Source organism: Tamandua tetradactyla, chromosome 16 (assembly GCF_023851605.1).
Source record: "Tamandua tetradactyla isolate mTamTet1 chromosome 16, mTamTet1.pri, whole genome shotgun sequence".
In the NCBI taxonomy this organism is placed as follows: Eukaryota; Metazoa; Chordata; class Mammalia; order Pilosa; family Myrmecophagidae; genus Tamandua; species Tamandua tetradactyla.
The window spans coordinates 73,264,019-73,277,751 of record NC_135342.1 but is presented as its reverse complement, the minus strand read 5'-3'; the positions used below and the strand labels follow the sequence as shown (position 1 = coordinate 73,277,751).

The following is a 13,733-nucleotide window of genomic DNA, read 5'->3' as shown; positions in this document are numbered from 1 at the left end:
CACATTCCTAACCTTTGCGGGGCTTTCCTGGATTATTTTAGCCAGCGCTTGAGTTCTGTGTATTTTCATTTGGGCATCCAAGTAAATATAGATGAGTCTTGCTGCCTCCAAGACTCTTTTCCAGATTAAAAATTAATGATTATAAAGGGGTTATAACCTTGGTAAGGTGCCATCAATAGTCTCATACGTTTAAAAGATAAATGTAAACAAAGCCAAAATGAGTGCTGGCAGACTCTAATGTTTTTAAGTATACCCATGGCATAGATGCACACAAATCAAAGTAACTAGTTGATGTTTTATAATTGGGTCTGACTGAGTCATTAAACACCAGCTGTTTGTTTCTTTCTTCCTTCCTTCCTTTCTTTTTCCTTTTTTTTTTTTAATAACAACAAAATAGAGACTGCCCTTTAAAAAAAAAAAAGGGATGGGAACAAAGGAATTTTCTAGATGGTTTCATCTTTGTTAAGAACCCCTCATATTTTGCTTCATTAAATTAACTCTGAACATCTGCACTGGGGAATAAGGAAGCATAATGAAAGTATTCTAGAAAAGGGCTATGGCAAACAAAACAAATAAAAAAGGTAAAATAAAATTATGGAAAAATCTCATTCTTCTTTAACGTGAGCAGCACAGGTTGGGCTAAGACCAAGAGAAGCATCACGAGGGCAGATGACATTCGTGTCTTATGGAAATTAAATATCCCTTCTCCAGGTCTCAGTACATGACAACCAATTTCTAGTGTTAAAATGGCATTGCGGCTCTGAAGTTATCAGCTGAGCTGATAGCCAGAAGTGTCATCAAGGATATGGCAATGAGATTCTGAAACTAATTGTTGGCTGCCAGTTTTCAAGTCTCCAAACTGTAGGAATAGCCCATATTTCGGAGCTTAATCGTCTAAGGCAGTTTCAGTATTCACTGAATTTCCAGGAGTGTTATGCAACTACCATATCAGCACGCCAAGAATGCACTTTCAGATTGTATTTGGAGAGAGGGCTGGGAGGGGTGTGACTCAACACTAGTTGTATTTAAATCTGCAACACAACACACCTGTTAACAGTCTGCATTTCTGACTCTCACACATCTGATTCCTTACCTTTCCTGTCGCCCCACATAAGCATTTATACTCTGAAATACATTCTAGCTTGTTTCACATTTAATTTTTCCTTCATATTGCAATTAAGCTATTGTGCTGATTTAAAAATATATTTTGAAGGGAGTTGATATTGCTTCTGAATTTTATTTCAATATAATAATTAAGCATTGCAAAATCATTTGTTTAAAAAGGAGGCAATTGGGTGGAGAACCGATGATGCAAGATCTGGGTCATGACTTGGAAATGCTACTTATTCCGGGTAGAAAGAGCATAAAGGATTTTTAAATATCTAAAAGGTATGGGATAAAAATAGCATCCTCCGCTCCTGCCTGAGCCCTTTTCTCGTTAACTGTTGCTGGAAACCCCTCTGGGTGTCAGCTCTCCCCTAACTCTCCCACAGCTACCTGTCACAATGATTTCTTGGGTGGCAGTAGAGGATAGATTGAAAGAAGCCACACAAAGTAGAGTGAAATATATGTTTCGGTGAAAATTACGGGTCTGCCTTCTAGTACCCAGGTCATGATATCATTCCGAGTGTGCAATGATGGCGCCACCCCTGAGAGATCAGCACCAAAGCCAGGCAAGCCGTCTGCAGTCCCACCCACGGTTTGTACCTGCCTCTACAGTCAGCACGCCAGTCTGCAAACCATTTGTTCACCTGGTCCCAACCCTAGATTGTGAATTCTTGGAAGGTAGTCCCTGAGCCCCTTACATGTGGTCTAGCCTGATGCCAGAACCTTGTTAGGGACTAAAGACAAGATTATGGAAATGCAGCTTGATCCTGTTCTTGGAAGTCTAAAAGGCCCAATTTCCCATATTAAAAAAAAAAAAGCCTGGGCCCTGCGGTCCTGTACAGCACAAAATCCATCAGTAGGCTCAGAGCCTCCACGTCCTTCACGAATATTTGCATGAGGCATTTTCTAATAAGGTTCAGAATGAGTCCCCTGCTTTGGTTTTTAAGGACAATGCAGAAGCATCGCATGACTGGGGAACACGGCGTAGGACAAACTCCTAAAAGGAGAAAAGCTGTTCCTAATCTAGAAACGAGGCAAGAAAACGCAGGATGAGGAATTCGAGGGAACCAGGCTGCCTGACAGTTTGAAGATGGAGAGGCACAAGCCTCCCTCTCCCCACTCCCAGCACAGAACCCCGATTTCCTGCCCTACTGATCTCTTGGGCAGAAACCCCATTTTTAAGGTCTGATTAGTTTGTATTGACAGCCCTCCGGGCAAGCTTTCTGATTCCTCTGAGCCAAGCCAGGCTTTCTGGAAAGTCACCCTGTTAACCCCTCAGCTAAAGAAGCAGTAAAACAGCTCTTCAAAGGCTGCCCTCTATATTTTCAGGTATAAAACTTGACAACATCCAAACTGCAATGTCTTAATAGAATTATCCCCTTACCAGGACACTAAAATGTTAACCTTTGCCCTCTGGACATTAACATTTGCTTTTTGAGGGGACCACTATCTGCTATTTCCATATGTACCGGCCTTACTTGTTTTTGTTTTGCTTTTTTTTTTCTTTAACTAAGTATTTTTAAATTACCAAACCACAATAATTAGGCTGGATTCTATGTAGACAAAAGCTGGTATGTACAAAGAACAGAACTGAATTTGCATTAGAAGCTGCGTGGTGCGCGTGTATGCGTCGCAATTTGGCGCTCAACACAGCTGCAGCCATTTAGACTTGTTCAGCCAGCGCACCACGCTTTTCATTCTATTTTGTTATCTGAAGTTTTTTCACAGCAAGGAAGTCAACTTCTCATTTTAATATGATGTATTTTAGGTATGTGAAATTCAATTCACTTGCAGCAGACTCCAGGTAAGTAACTAAAATACAGTGAAGACATGGGGAGCCTAATAAATATCTTGCCTTGGGGCAGTCTGGTATAATATTTTCTGCAAACACAGGACTTTATTTTCCCCTAACAGGGGGTCTTGACTCCAACGAAGAGATTCCACTAAGGTTTATGGAAGTAATTAGAAAGCAACAATTCCATTTTACAACATGGTTTAGGGCTCTGTGTCCTCGAGTGGCAAGGAAGTGCTTGCAGGTACCCCACACTTGCTCTCGGATGCCATGGGACCTGGTCCAAGCGAAACTAACCAGCTTGGGGGAATTAGCACTTTGTGCAAACGCCCTTTCATATGCGCAAATGATATCCAGAAAGCAGAAAATCAAGTTTGTCATCAGGTATAGGCCTGATAACACATGTCGGCAAGACCTTGTCTATAAGATAAAATGGATCTAACTCAGGAGACCGAGGCTCTTTCCTCCAAATTCCTCTTTTAAGGGAAATTAAGATTCTGATCTCCAAGGTAGGCACAAATTAGCACTGCAGTTAAAGAGAGAACAAAGACGTCACATGAAATACCATTTGAGTTACAGATTTACAAAGGGAAGCGAGCAGCTGACAATTCAACATAATCTCCCATTAAATACCAGCTCATTTAAACATGTCCCGTGGTGCCCTCCACATCTGGCAAGCGATTGGGGCTGGCAGATTTATTTCCAGAGCTCCCTCTCTCCCCTTCTCTCCCCCGCCTGCCCCCACAGTAGCCTCACTCACTCCTCCACCGGGCCACTCCACTTTTCTTTCACCAACCTGGTGTGATTCGCCAAGATAAGAATGTCCAGATTTTGTTACCACCTAATTACTAGATGTTTCATGTCTCTTAATGTGGGGGAGGATTATTACTGGCATTTTCCTTTCATTTCAGCCATCATAAATTTAAAATGGTAAAAGTAAATGGAGCTGCAGTATGTCACTTATACCATAAGCCCCTGTGTTTGGGAGTGATAAAGGGTTCAGGCTAACCCTTGGCTGGTCTCTCTCTTCCAAGTCCCAGGGGTTACATTTTATGGAAGCATGATTTAAAAAATCAGCTTCATTCTGGGTCACTAAAACATTTCAGGACTTAAGACAGAGAACAGGGGGGGATAAATAGGCCCTTGCGCCTTTTATTTTTTCCAGAGTAAAATATTCCAAAGTAAAATATTCTTCACTTGGCTAAAAGTGTAAGTCCTCGTACCCCACCCCACCACCAGGAGAACGTGGAAGAGAAATCTTCCCAACATTTATTAAATCCAGCCGCACCAAGTAAGTCCTTTGTCTTTTCAGAACACTTCTCTTTAGACAAATAATTGTTTATCCAACTCTAGAAACAAATATGCTGAAAATACGATGAAATTTTCAAGTATCTTTTTAGTCAATTGAATATTCTCCTAATGGTAATAGAAAAGAAGTGCCATCTGATGTTTTAATTGAAATTTTAACCAAAAGAGGCATGGCCAGATTTCTAATATGTTCTAACTACAGTACTTCCCTTTCTACAATTACACAGCTAATGTCTGCATTGAATTCCCTAATTTCTCATTATAAAACAATTGGATTTCATCTCGCAGTCTTTAATTGCATTGTTTCTCCTGCTAGAATAACTGCACATTCTTCTTGGTAAGATGTTGAAGTTGTTGAATGACAAATCAATAAAGGTCATGCCATTCAGATTTAATCAATTATTATTCCATCTCAAAGCAAAATCAATGAGGGGCTTGAAGTATAGTTGTAAAAAAAAAAAAAAATCTACATTGCTATGGACAATCTCCCCGATATGTTCCCCGAGACCCACAAAGAAAAAAAGACCTAGAAAAACGCAGGGCACCAGGTTGAGCACACCCATCCTTATCAGAGCAGGACTAGTCAAAATTATTTCAGAGAGAGAACCTGGGGGATCTTATTAGCCCATGCAAGTTAGAGGCCCAGGGAGAAACATGGAATTCTAACCCACCTATGCGACTCCGAGGAGACCACGACCACGCGGGCAGGGGCCGAGCGGCACAAGACATCGCGAAGGAGCTGGACCAGGTAGAAGTGTCCCAAGTGGTTCACCTGGAAGGTGGTCTCCAGGCCGTCGGTGGTGAGACTCCAAGGCAGAGCAAAGACCGCCGCGTTGCACACGAGCACGTGAAGAGACCTGAGAAATAAAATGTCCCACATGGTGTGGACATGAGCACTTGAAAATCAAGGATAATCCACGTTCCTTCAGGAACAACCAGTCAATGTTTCACTGTCTGGAAGATTCCAGTCAGTCGGAAGGGGATACGCTAGGGTGTCACATTTTAAACCATTCGGATGGGAAAGGGATGAGGGCTTGAGGTTGTGAGTGGGATGGAGCTGAGCTGGAAGTAAAATGAGCTTGGGCAGATGCATCGGGAGGCCAGTGATAGTATTTTTTCTTCTTTTGTATATGTTTAAGATGTTTCATGACAGTTTAAAAACATAAAATAAAAGTAAGACTTTCGTGTGAATTGAAATCTTAAATGCTCGTGAGGAAACTGGAATTGTGGGATATAGTCCTAATGTACTAATTAAGACTTTATAAAGAAATACAGCCAAGGCTATCCACCATGTTTGTAATTGTAACATAAAAGCAAAAATTAGAAGCAAACTAAATAAATGAATCTATTGAACCTATCAAAGATTCACATTATAAAAGAAAATACATAGTAGGGTATGCATTCACAAGCAGACACATATACACAGGCAAATAAAATGGTAATGAACAATACATAAAAACGTTAACAGTTGTCTCTGGTGTAGGGAAGGATTCAAAGTGTCTTAAATTGCCCTCTTTTTTAGCTTCTCTGTATTTTCTTCATTCTTTTCACAATTAACAGGTGATGCTTTAGTAGAAAGGGAAAAAGTGCAATCAAATGCATGCTTTACTGGAAAATAAAGAATTTGTGGAAGTTTACCTAACAGATAAGGCAAGACAAAAAGAGATAGGGTGAGGTTGTGCAGAAGAACTAGATTAACAGTTCAAATCGATGCATTTTTGTGCAAATTTTGGGCAAATTACCCAAATTCTTGGAGCTTCTGATTTCTGCCTATAAAAGAGGGGCTTGAAATTAATGGTGTTCAGTTTTCCTCGCAGAGCTTAGATTCCATGTCAATAGCTTGTAGGGAATATTTCCTATGAGGTACATCAGCAATGCTTTCACTAAAAAAAAAAAATTCAGCATTCTTTTCATAGGAATTCTCATCAAGTTACTACTGCCTATTTACTATAAGCTAATTATATTCCCAGCGTTTTAGAAGACTATAGCTTGACAGTCCCATGTTTAAAAAATTCAAACAAAAATTGTTATGCGATAAAGATAACCATGGATAAAAGTCTACATAAAATCTTTAAAAATCTGCAAACTAAAAAAGTAAAAAGTAACAAAATAAAAATTATTTCCAAAGATACAAAGAACCAACATTTTACTATATGAAGAGTTCCTACAAATCACTAAAAAAAACATTGTACAAAAACTGGCCCCAAATTTAACACATTCAACCCCATTAGTAGCAAAAATTTAAATCAGCTATTTTCTATCAGAGTAGCAGGTTTATTAATAACACTATAACTATATTTTTATTATCTCATACAAAGTTGGGGAATATATATAATTTTTGCATCCTGAATGTTAAGTTGGAAATATATATCAAAACAATTAAGAAGATTTCCACTGTCTGATTCACTAATCCTGCTTTTAAACACTGCTGTACTGAGGAAGGAAGCAGAGTAGGAGCAATCTAACCCACCAAGGAGGAGTATTTCATCATTAACAATATTTAGAATTGCTGGTACATGGTGATAATAAAACACAGAGAAAGTTTTAGAGTTATCATTTTTAAACTTTCTACAAACCATGCTCTCCTATTTTGCCTGCATGTAGGACAGGCCACTCCCATAGCGAGCTACTAAGATTCTATCCTAAAGAAATATTCAAAATTCATACAAAAGCTAATGCATAAGGATGAGTAATAATTACATATAAAGGACCTAGAATGATAAAATTGTACATGAACTAGAAGCAACCCAATGTGTAAAAATAGGAGACCAGACAAATAGGCAATGATTAAGTGAGAGGATCCCAAACTTTCTCAATTTAATTGAAAAGGAGGAAACTGAATTTTGTACGTGTAATTCATGACCCCCTTTAAAAAAAAAAAGATTTTTCTATGCACGGTCAGTCACAGAGGAAATAGAAAAATATTAGTTTGGAGTGTATAGGTGATCATTAAATCATTTATTTAGGTTTTCCAGGATTTTGCAATTTACAAATTATCTATAATAAGGATAAACTAATTTTTAAACAATTTTATGATACACAATTCACAAGTCATATAACTCACTATTTTCAAGTGTACAATTCAATGAAAATAGGATATTTAGTTGTACAACTATCATCATTACCTAATTCCAAAAGATGCTTCATCACCCCATACTCTGCAGCAGTCACTCCCAACCACCCATTCCATCCCTAAGACACCATTAGTCTGCCGTGTCTATAGATTCGTCTATTCTAGACACGTCATGTATTCAATATAATACATGGTTTTGTGTATGTGTGAGACTGGCTCTTTACACTCAGCATAATATTTTCAAGGTTCATTCATTCCATGGCATAGCTACACCATATTTTGCTTAAACATCTATCAGTTGATGGACATTTAGGCTATTTCCACTTTTGAGCTATTATGAATAAAGCTTCATACATTCATGTACAAGTTTTGGTGGGGACGCATGATTTTGATTCTTTTGGGTATACACCTGGGACTGGAATTGCAGGGTCATATGGTGTATTAGTTTGCTAATTCTGCGGGAATGCAATATACCAGAGACGGGTTGGCTTTTAAAAAAGGAATTTATTAAGTTACAAATTTACAGTTCTAAGGCCATGAAAATGCCCAAACTAAGGCATCCAAAGAAAGATACCTTGACTCAGGAAAGACCTGTGTCTGTCACATGGGAAGGCCTCTGGCTGACATCTGCTGGTCTCTGTTCCCATTCCATTGCTGCCAGCTTCTGATGCCAGTGGTTTCCTCTCTAAGCTTCTGCGGGCCTTCACTTAACTCTGTTGGGCACAACTCTGAGTTCTGGCTCGCCTAGCATCTCATGGGAAAGCACACGACACTGTCTGCAGGGCTCTGCCTCTCCAAACACGTGTCTAGGCATCTGCTCTCTCACTCGACACTCCAAGCATCCCCAAATGTCTGTGTCTATGTCACTTCTGAACTTTCTCTAAAATGTTGCCCCTTTTAAAGGACCCCAGTAAACTAATGAAGACCCACCTTGCATGGGTGGAGTAATACCTCCATCTAGTTAAAAGGACATACCAACAATTGAGTAGGTCAATCTCTATGGAAACAATCAAATCAAAGGTTTCTATCCTACAATATTGACTCAGGATTAAAGGACATGGCTTTTCTAGGGTACACAATACTTCCAAACCAATACATATTATAACACGATGGTTTAACATCTTGAGGAACAGCCAAATGGTTTTCCAAAGAGGTGTACCATTTTACACGGCTGCCAGCAATGCATGAGGATTTCAATGTCTGTACATTCTCACCAAAACTCATTGTCTTTTTTTATTTTAACCACCCTAGTGAGTGTGATGTGCCATCTCAATGTGTTTTGATTGCATTTCCATAGTGACTAATAATACTGAGCGTCTTTTAATCTGTATTAGGTATACTCACAATCTTTGCCAAATAATTATCTTCTTACTATGGAATTAGAAAGTATTTTTATATATTCTGGATATAAGTCCCATATCTGATATACGATTTGAAAGTATTTCTCCTCTTTTGCAGATTTTCTTTTTCACTTGCTTGACGGTCTTATTTGAAGCACAGAAGTTTTTAACTTTGATTAAATCCAAATTATCAGTTTGGGTTTTTTTCTGTTTGTGCTTTTGGGGACATATCTAATAAATCATTGCCTAATCCAACATTGCAAAGTTGTACTCTGATGTTTTCTTCCAGAAGTTTTATAGTTTTAGCTCTTATAGTAAAGTACGCAATCTATTTTGAGCTAATTTTTGTGTATGGTGTAAGCAAGGCATCTAATTTTATCTCTTTGAGGGTAGATATCCAATTCTTGCAGCATCATTTGTTGAAAAGACTATTCTTTCCTTATTGAACTGTCTTGGTACCATTGTCAAAACCAATTGCCCACAGATCTAAGGTTTAATTTCTGGACTTTCAATTCTATTCTATTGATTTCTATGCCTATGCTGAAGCCAATATTATACTGCTACGAACATAGTAGCTTTATAGTAAATTTTGAAATTAGGAAGTATGGGTCCTCTAACTTTGTTGTTCTTTTTCAAGCTTGTTTTGGTTATCTAGGGTCCTTCGCACTTATATATGAAGTATAGGATCACTTTTCAATTTCTTTACAAAAGCCAGCTGGGATTTTAATAGGGATTGCATTAAATTTGTAGGTCAATTTGGAGAGTATTGCCTTCTTAACAAAACCAAGTATTCCAATGCATGAATATAGGATCTCATTTTATTTATTTAGGCCTTCTTTAATTTATTTTGGTATAGTTTTTCAGATACAAGTTTTTCACTGTTTGTTAAATTTATTCCTGTTTTATTCTTTCTTATGCTATTATAAATGGAATTATTTTCTTAATTTGATTTGGAGATTATTTATTGCTATCATATAAAAATATGACTGATTTTTATATATTGATATTGTATCCTATAATCTTACTGAGCTCATACATTAGTTTTAATAATATTTTGGTGGATGTCTTAGGGTTCTCTCCATATAATATCATTTGTAAATATTTTATTTTTTCCTTCCTGATATGGGCATCTTTTATTGGTTGTTTGTTACATTTTGTTTTGTTTTGTTTCCTTAGCTAATTTCACCAGCTAGAATTTTCAGAACAATGGAAGCTGTGAGAGTAAACACCTTTGTCTTGTTTTGTGATCTTGGGAGGAAAGCAGTCATTTGGCATTAAGTATGATGTTCGCTGTGGTTTTTTTTCATAGAAGCCTTTTATCAAGTTGAGGACGTGCCCTTTTACTCCACATTTATTGAGTGATTTTATCATGAAAGGGTGTTGGACTTTATGAGATACCTTTTTCTGTATCTATGGAGGCACTCCTTTCTTCTACTGATATGATATAGTACCCTGGTGATTTACAAACGTTTAACCAACCATGAACTTTTTAGATAAATCCTACTTGGTCATAGTGTATAATCCTTTCTTATCTATTGCTGGATGTGGTTTGCTAGCATTTTGTAAACAATTTTTGCATCTATTCATAAGTGATATTGTCGGTAGTTTTCTTTTCTTGTGACGTCTTTGGTTTTTGGTATCAGGGTAATATACCGTGATACCAAAGAGTGAATTGGGAACTATTCCCTCCTTTTCTATTTTTTAGAAGAGTTTGTGAACAATTGATATTAACTCTTCTTTAAAAGCTTGATACAGAGCATGAGTTAATTTTATAACTAGAAAAAGTATTAAAACTATTTTTTAATGGTGTCCATGAAAATCTCATGATCACTGAGCAATCTGGGTCTCACTGAGACAGTCTTATTCTTCATGTAGCATGATCAATTTTCGATTCAGCAGTGTTTGTTTGGGATCATCTGCTTTCAGCCCATGCTGAAAAGAAGGAGTTAGAGGGCAGACAGCAGTTGTCAACGAACACACCCCTACCCCCACCCTGCAATGGCTCCATTTCTCTGAAAAATAGGCAGAAATGCTCTGCATCGTCTGGTCTACCTACTACACTCATCAAACCCCGTTTCAAATCAAAGTAGAATACACTCTTCACAATCAGAATAACCAAATTTTGTTATTTGTTTTGTTTTCAAAGGCAGGGCTTTGAAAAGACCTTGAGAAAAGAGGGAAAGATGGACAAAGATAGGCTTACATTTGTGCTTCTTTCATCCTTTATGTCAAATATTTGGTTTAGTTTCACATAATTGTCAATACTTTTTTTTTCTCTCTCTCTCTCAATGCTTTGCCTCTTAGGAAAAACTCCCTGGACTGGAGGGACCCAAGTTCTGAGAGATATTCTATCTCAGCACTGATATCATACCCAGCAGACGGGAACCAGGTAGTTCATGTCTCTAATCCTGTTTCCTCCCCCCTACACTAAGAATTTCAGCACATGCCGCTTCCAAGTTGTGATGAATGATTTCATCATGAAAGGGTATTGAACTGGTCAGATACCTGGCCAGGTTGAATAATTGTTACTTCCCTTGTCTCTATACCCTCCCCCTTTACCCACAAAAGAAAATGAAATTCTTCCTAATTCATTCCTACATTGTTAACCTGTCTTAAAAACAAATTTGGCCATTTGGAATTTTGACACCATACCTCCCAACATCTCCCTTACTTACCTTTAGCCTGGCCTGCACATTTTTTTCAGGGAAATGCAAACTGCATCAAACAAAGCAACCTGTTGTCAAGGACCTCAGCCTAGAGGCAGGAACCCACAGAAAGTCTGGGAAACTCTTCCCTCTCTCACAAAATTTTAATACCCTTCATTAATGTTAGTTGTACAACACTAGAGGCAAAATTTGTACCCTGGACCTAAAATCTGTCACCTCTATCAATTAAAAACAGGTTTAGGGAATATGAAACCCTAAAGAGCTGGACTTTTTTTTTTAACTGTAAAGTCACTTAATTGGCTTGTACAAAGGGAAAAGAATTCTTCTCCCCTTACTTTAATGAGGTTTTTATCATTCAAATGGCACATTTTGCTCAGTTTTGACTTAAAGCCATTGCAATTCAAAAGGCTTTGAGATGATGAATATTTACAGAACATCAAAAGGAAAGTTCACACTATAAAGACAGAATGGAAACAGAAATAGTATCATTCCAAGTCCAAGGTTGATGCTATGAGTCAGCACTTTAAAGGACTAAGTCTTTCTTCCTTGGTGGGTTCTGGTCTGGGATGGGTGAGCAAGGGTAGAAAAGTTTTCCTCTGTGCATAGAACAGGAGGTCAGGGGGGCATGCCTGATCTCTGTGCCTTTCATCTACCCAAGGAGGAAGCCCCCGCCTCTCAATTGACTAGACCCAGCTCATTCTCAAGCCTGCTAAGTGTGGGGATCTTGTTTAGAACGCAAGAACCTCCGCCACAAGAGCCAATGTGTTCCCTAGGTACCAGAGAACTATTCCTGATTAAGGAATGATTAAGGAGAGTGGGGCTCTAATTATTTATCAGTGGGCAGTGCTGCTTGACATCGATAGAAGTGGCAATAGTCCAAGCTTCAGAATACAACAGTTCTTCCAACTAGAGTGGTCTTACCTGGTACCCCATATAGGAAAGAGAAGTGGATGATGATATAAAGAGAAGGGGTCCTAGACCAAGGACTCTCACTAACTGGCTGTTGGGCTGCTCATCTCTAAGTTTTTTTCCAGCTCTCTCACCTCCTCTTAGCCCTTCACCAAGAGCCCACCCATTCCCTAGTTCCTCTCTTACTGGTGTTTTCTATCACCATCTCTACCCGTTTGTTCAGGTTGCTTATCTGCTTAATCAGATTTTCTGTCCCTCAATTAGGAGAAAATCAGGAAACAAGGAAATAGAGAAAAGAAAGTGGGATGAAAGGTTGGCAAATAGGACAGAGAGATGGAGCTGGAAAAAGAAAGATTTCTACTTGACAGTGAAGTTATGTCAAGTTGCCCCAGCCTCTCTCTTTCCATTCATGGTCCACAGTTTTGGAATATTCATCTCCATTCGCAGTCTCCTTCCTTGCCCCAAACTCACTTCTCATTGCTAAACAGGCAATGAGAATTCTGTTCCATCACAGTCTAAAATCTCTAATAGCTGCCTGGAGTCCGTGGAGTTCCCAATTAATAAAACCAAAATCCTCCCCCTCTGTTGAGAGTAGAAGTCTCTGTCACAATGGACCCTACTCCTCCCTGACTTGCTTTCCTTTCTTCTGTTGTACTGTCTACTCTTAGCCTCCTCCTGAGGCAACAACCACCTTAAGTTATATCTCCTTCAGCCCTTCCTCTTAACCCAAAGTTGCATTCTCACTCTCCTTTGGTCCAGTGTCAAAACTCTTCCCTGTAGCAATTTCATTAGCCCAAAAATTCCAAGCAACACCACCATGGAGAGGAACTTAAAATTCACAACTTTCTTCCCTGTATCCCTCCCAAATTCCAGAATCTCATTTCCACTCACCTCTTGGTCTTGTCATCCTGAATACAATCCTACAAATTCACAGTCAGCATGCCCAAATCTAAACTCTTCCTATTCTTTCCTCATATCTTCTCTCCTTTATGGTTTCCATATTTCTGTAATGGTTGGTTCTCTCTCATAGTCATCTGGTTGTAAACACTTTGGAAATATTTCCTATGTCATCTTTTTCCCATAGCCCCTGTTTTAGTTTGTTAAAGCTTATGAAATGCAATATATAGAAATAAGGTTTTTTTTTTAATATATATTTTTTATTTTTTATTTTTCTCTATTATGGCCAAAAGGCACATAAAGAGATGCTCAATGTCCCTGGCCATTAGAGAAATGCAAATCAAAACCACAATGAGATATCATCTCACACCCACCAGAATGGCCATTATCAGCAAAACAGAAAATGACAAGTGCTGGAGAGGATGCGGAGAAAGAGGCACACTTATCCACTATTGGTGGGAATGTCAAATGGTGCAACCACTGTGGAAGGCAGTTTGGCGGTTCCTCAAAAAGCTGAATATAGAATTGCCATACGACCCAACAATACCATTGCTAGGTATCTACTCAAAGGACTTAAGGGCAAAGACACAAACGGACATTTGCACACCAATGTTTATAGCAGCATTATTTACAATCGCAAA

At 38.6% G+C, this 13,733-nt stretch overlaps 1 protein-coding gene across 3 annotated transcripts in view; it reads right to left on the bottom strand.

Annotated features, from left to right (window-relative positions):
• WWOX (WW domain containing oxidoreductase) overlaps positions 1–13,733 on the bottom strand; it is a 972,892-nt gene that overhangs the window by 676,252 nt on the left and 282,907 nt on the right. For 2 of the 3 annotated variants that reach the window (XR_013163742.1, XM_077133099.1), the window contains exon 7: positions 4,879–5,064. The exons of the other annotated variant lie outside the window; for it this stretch is intronic. Coding sequence is in view for 1 of the 2 variants with exons in the window: in XM_077133099.1 (XP_076989214.1) it covers positions 4,879–5,064 (186 nt within the window). In the remaining variant the exon portion in view is untranslated. The remainder of the gene's footprint in view (positions 1–4,878; positions 5,065–13,733) is intronic. 3 annotated transcript variants of the gene reach the window in all.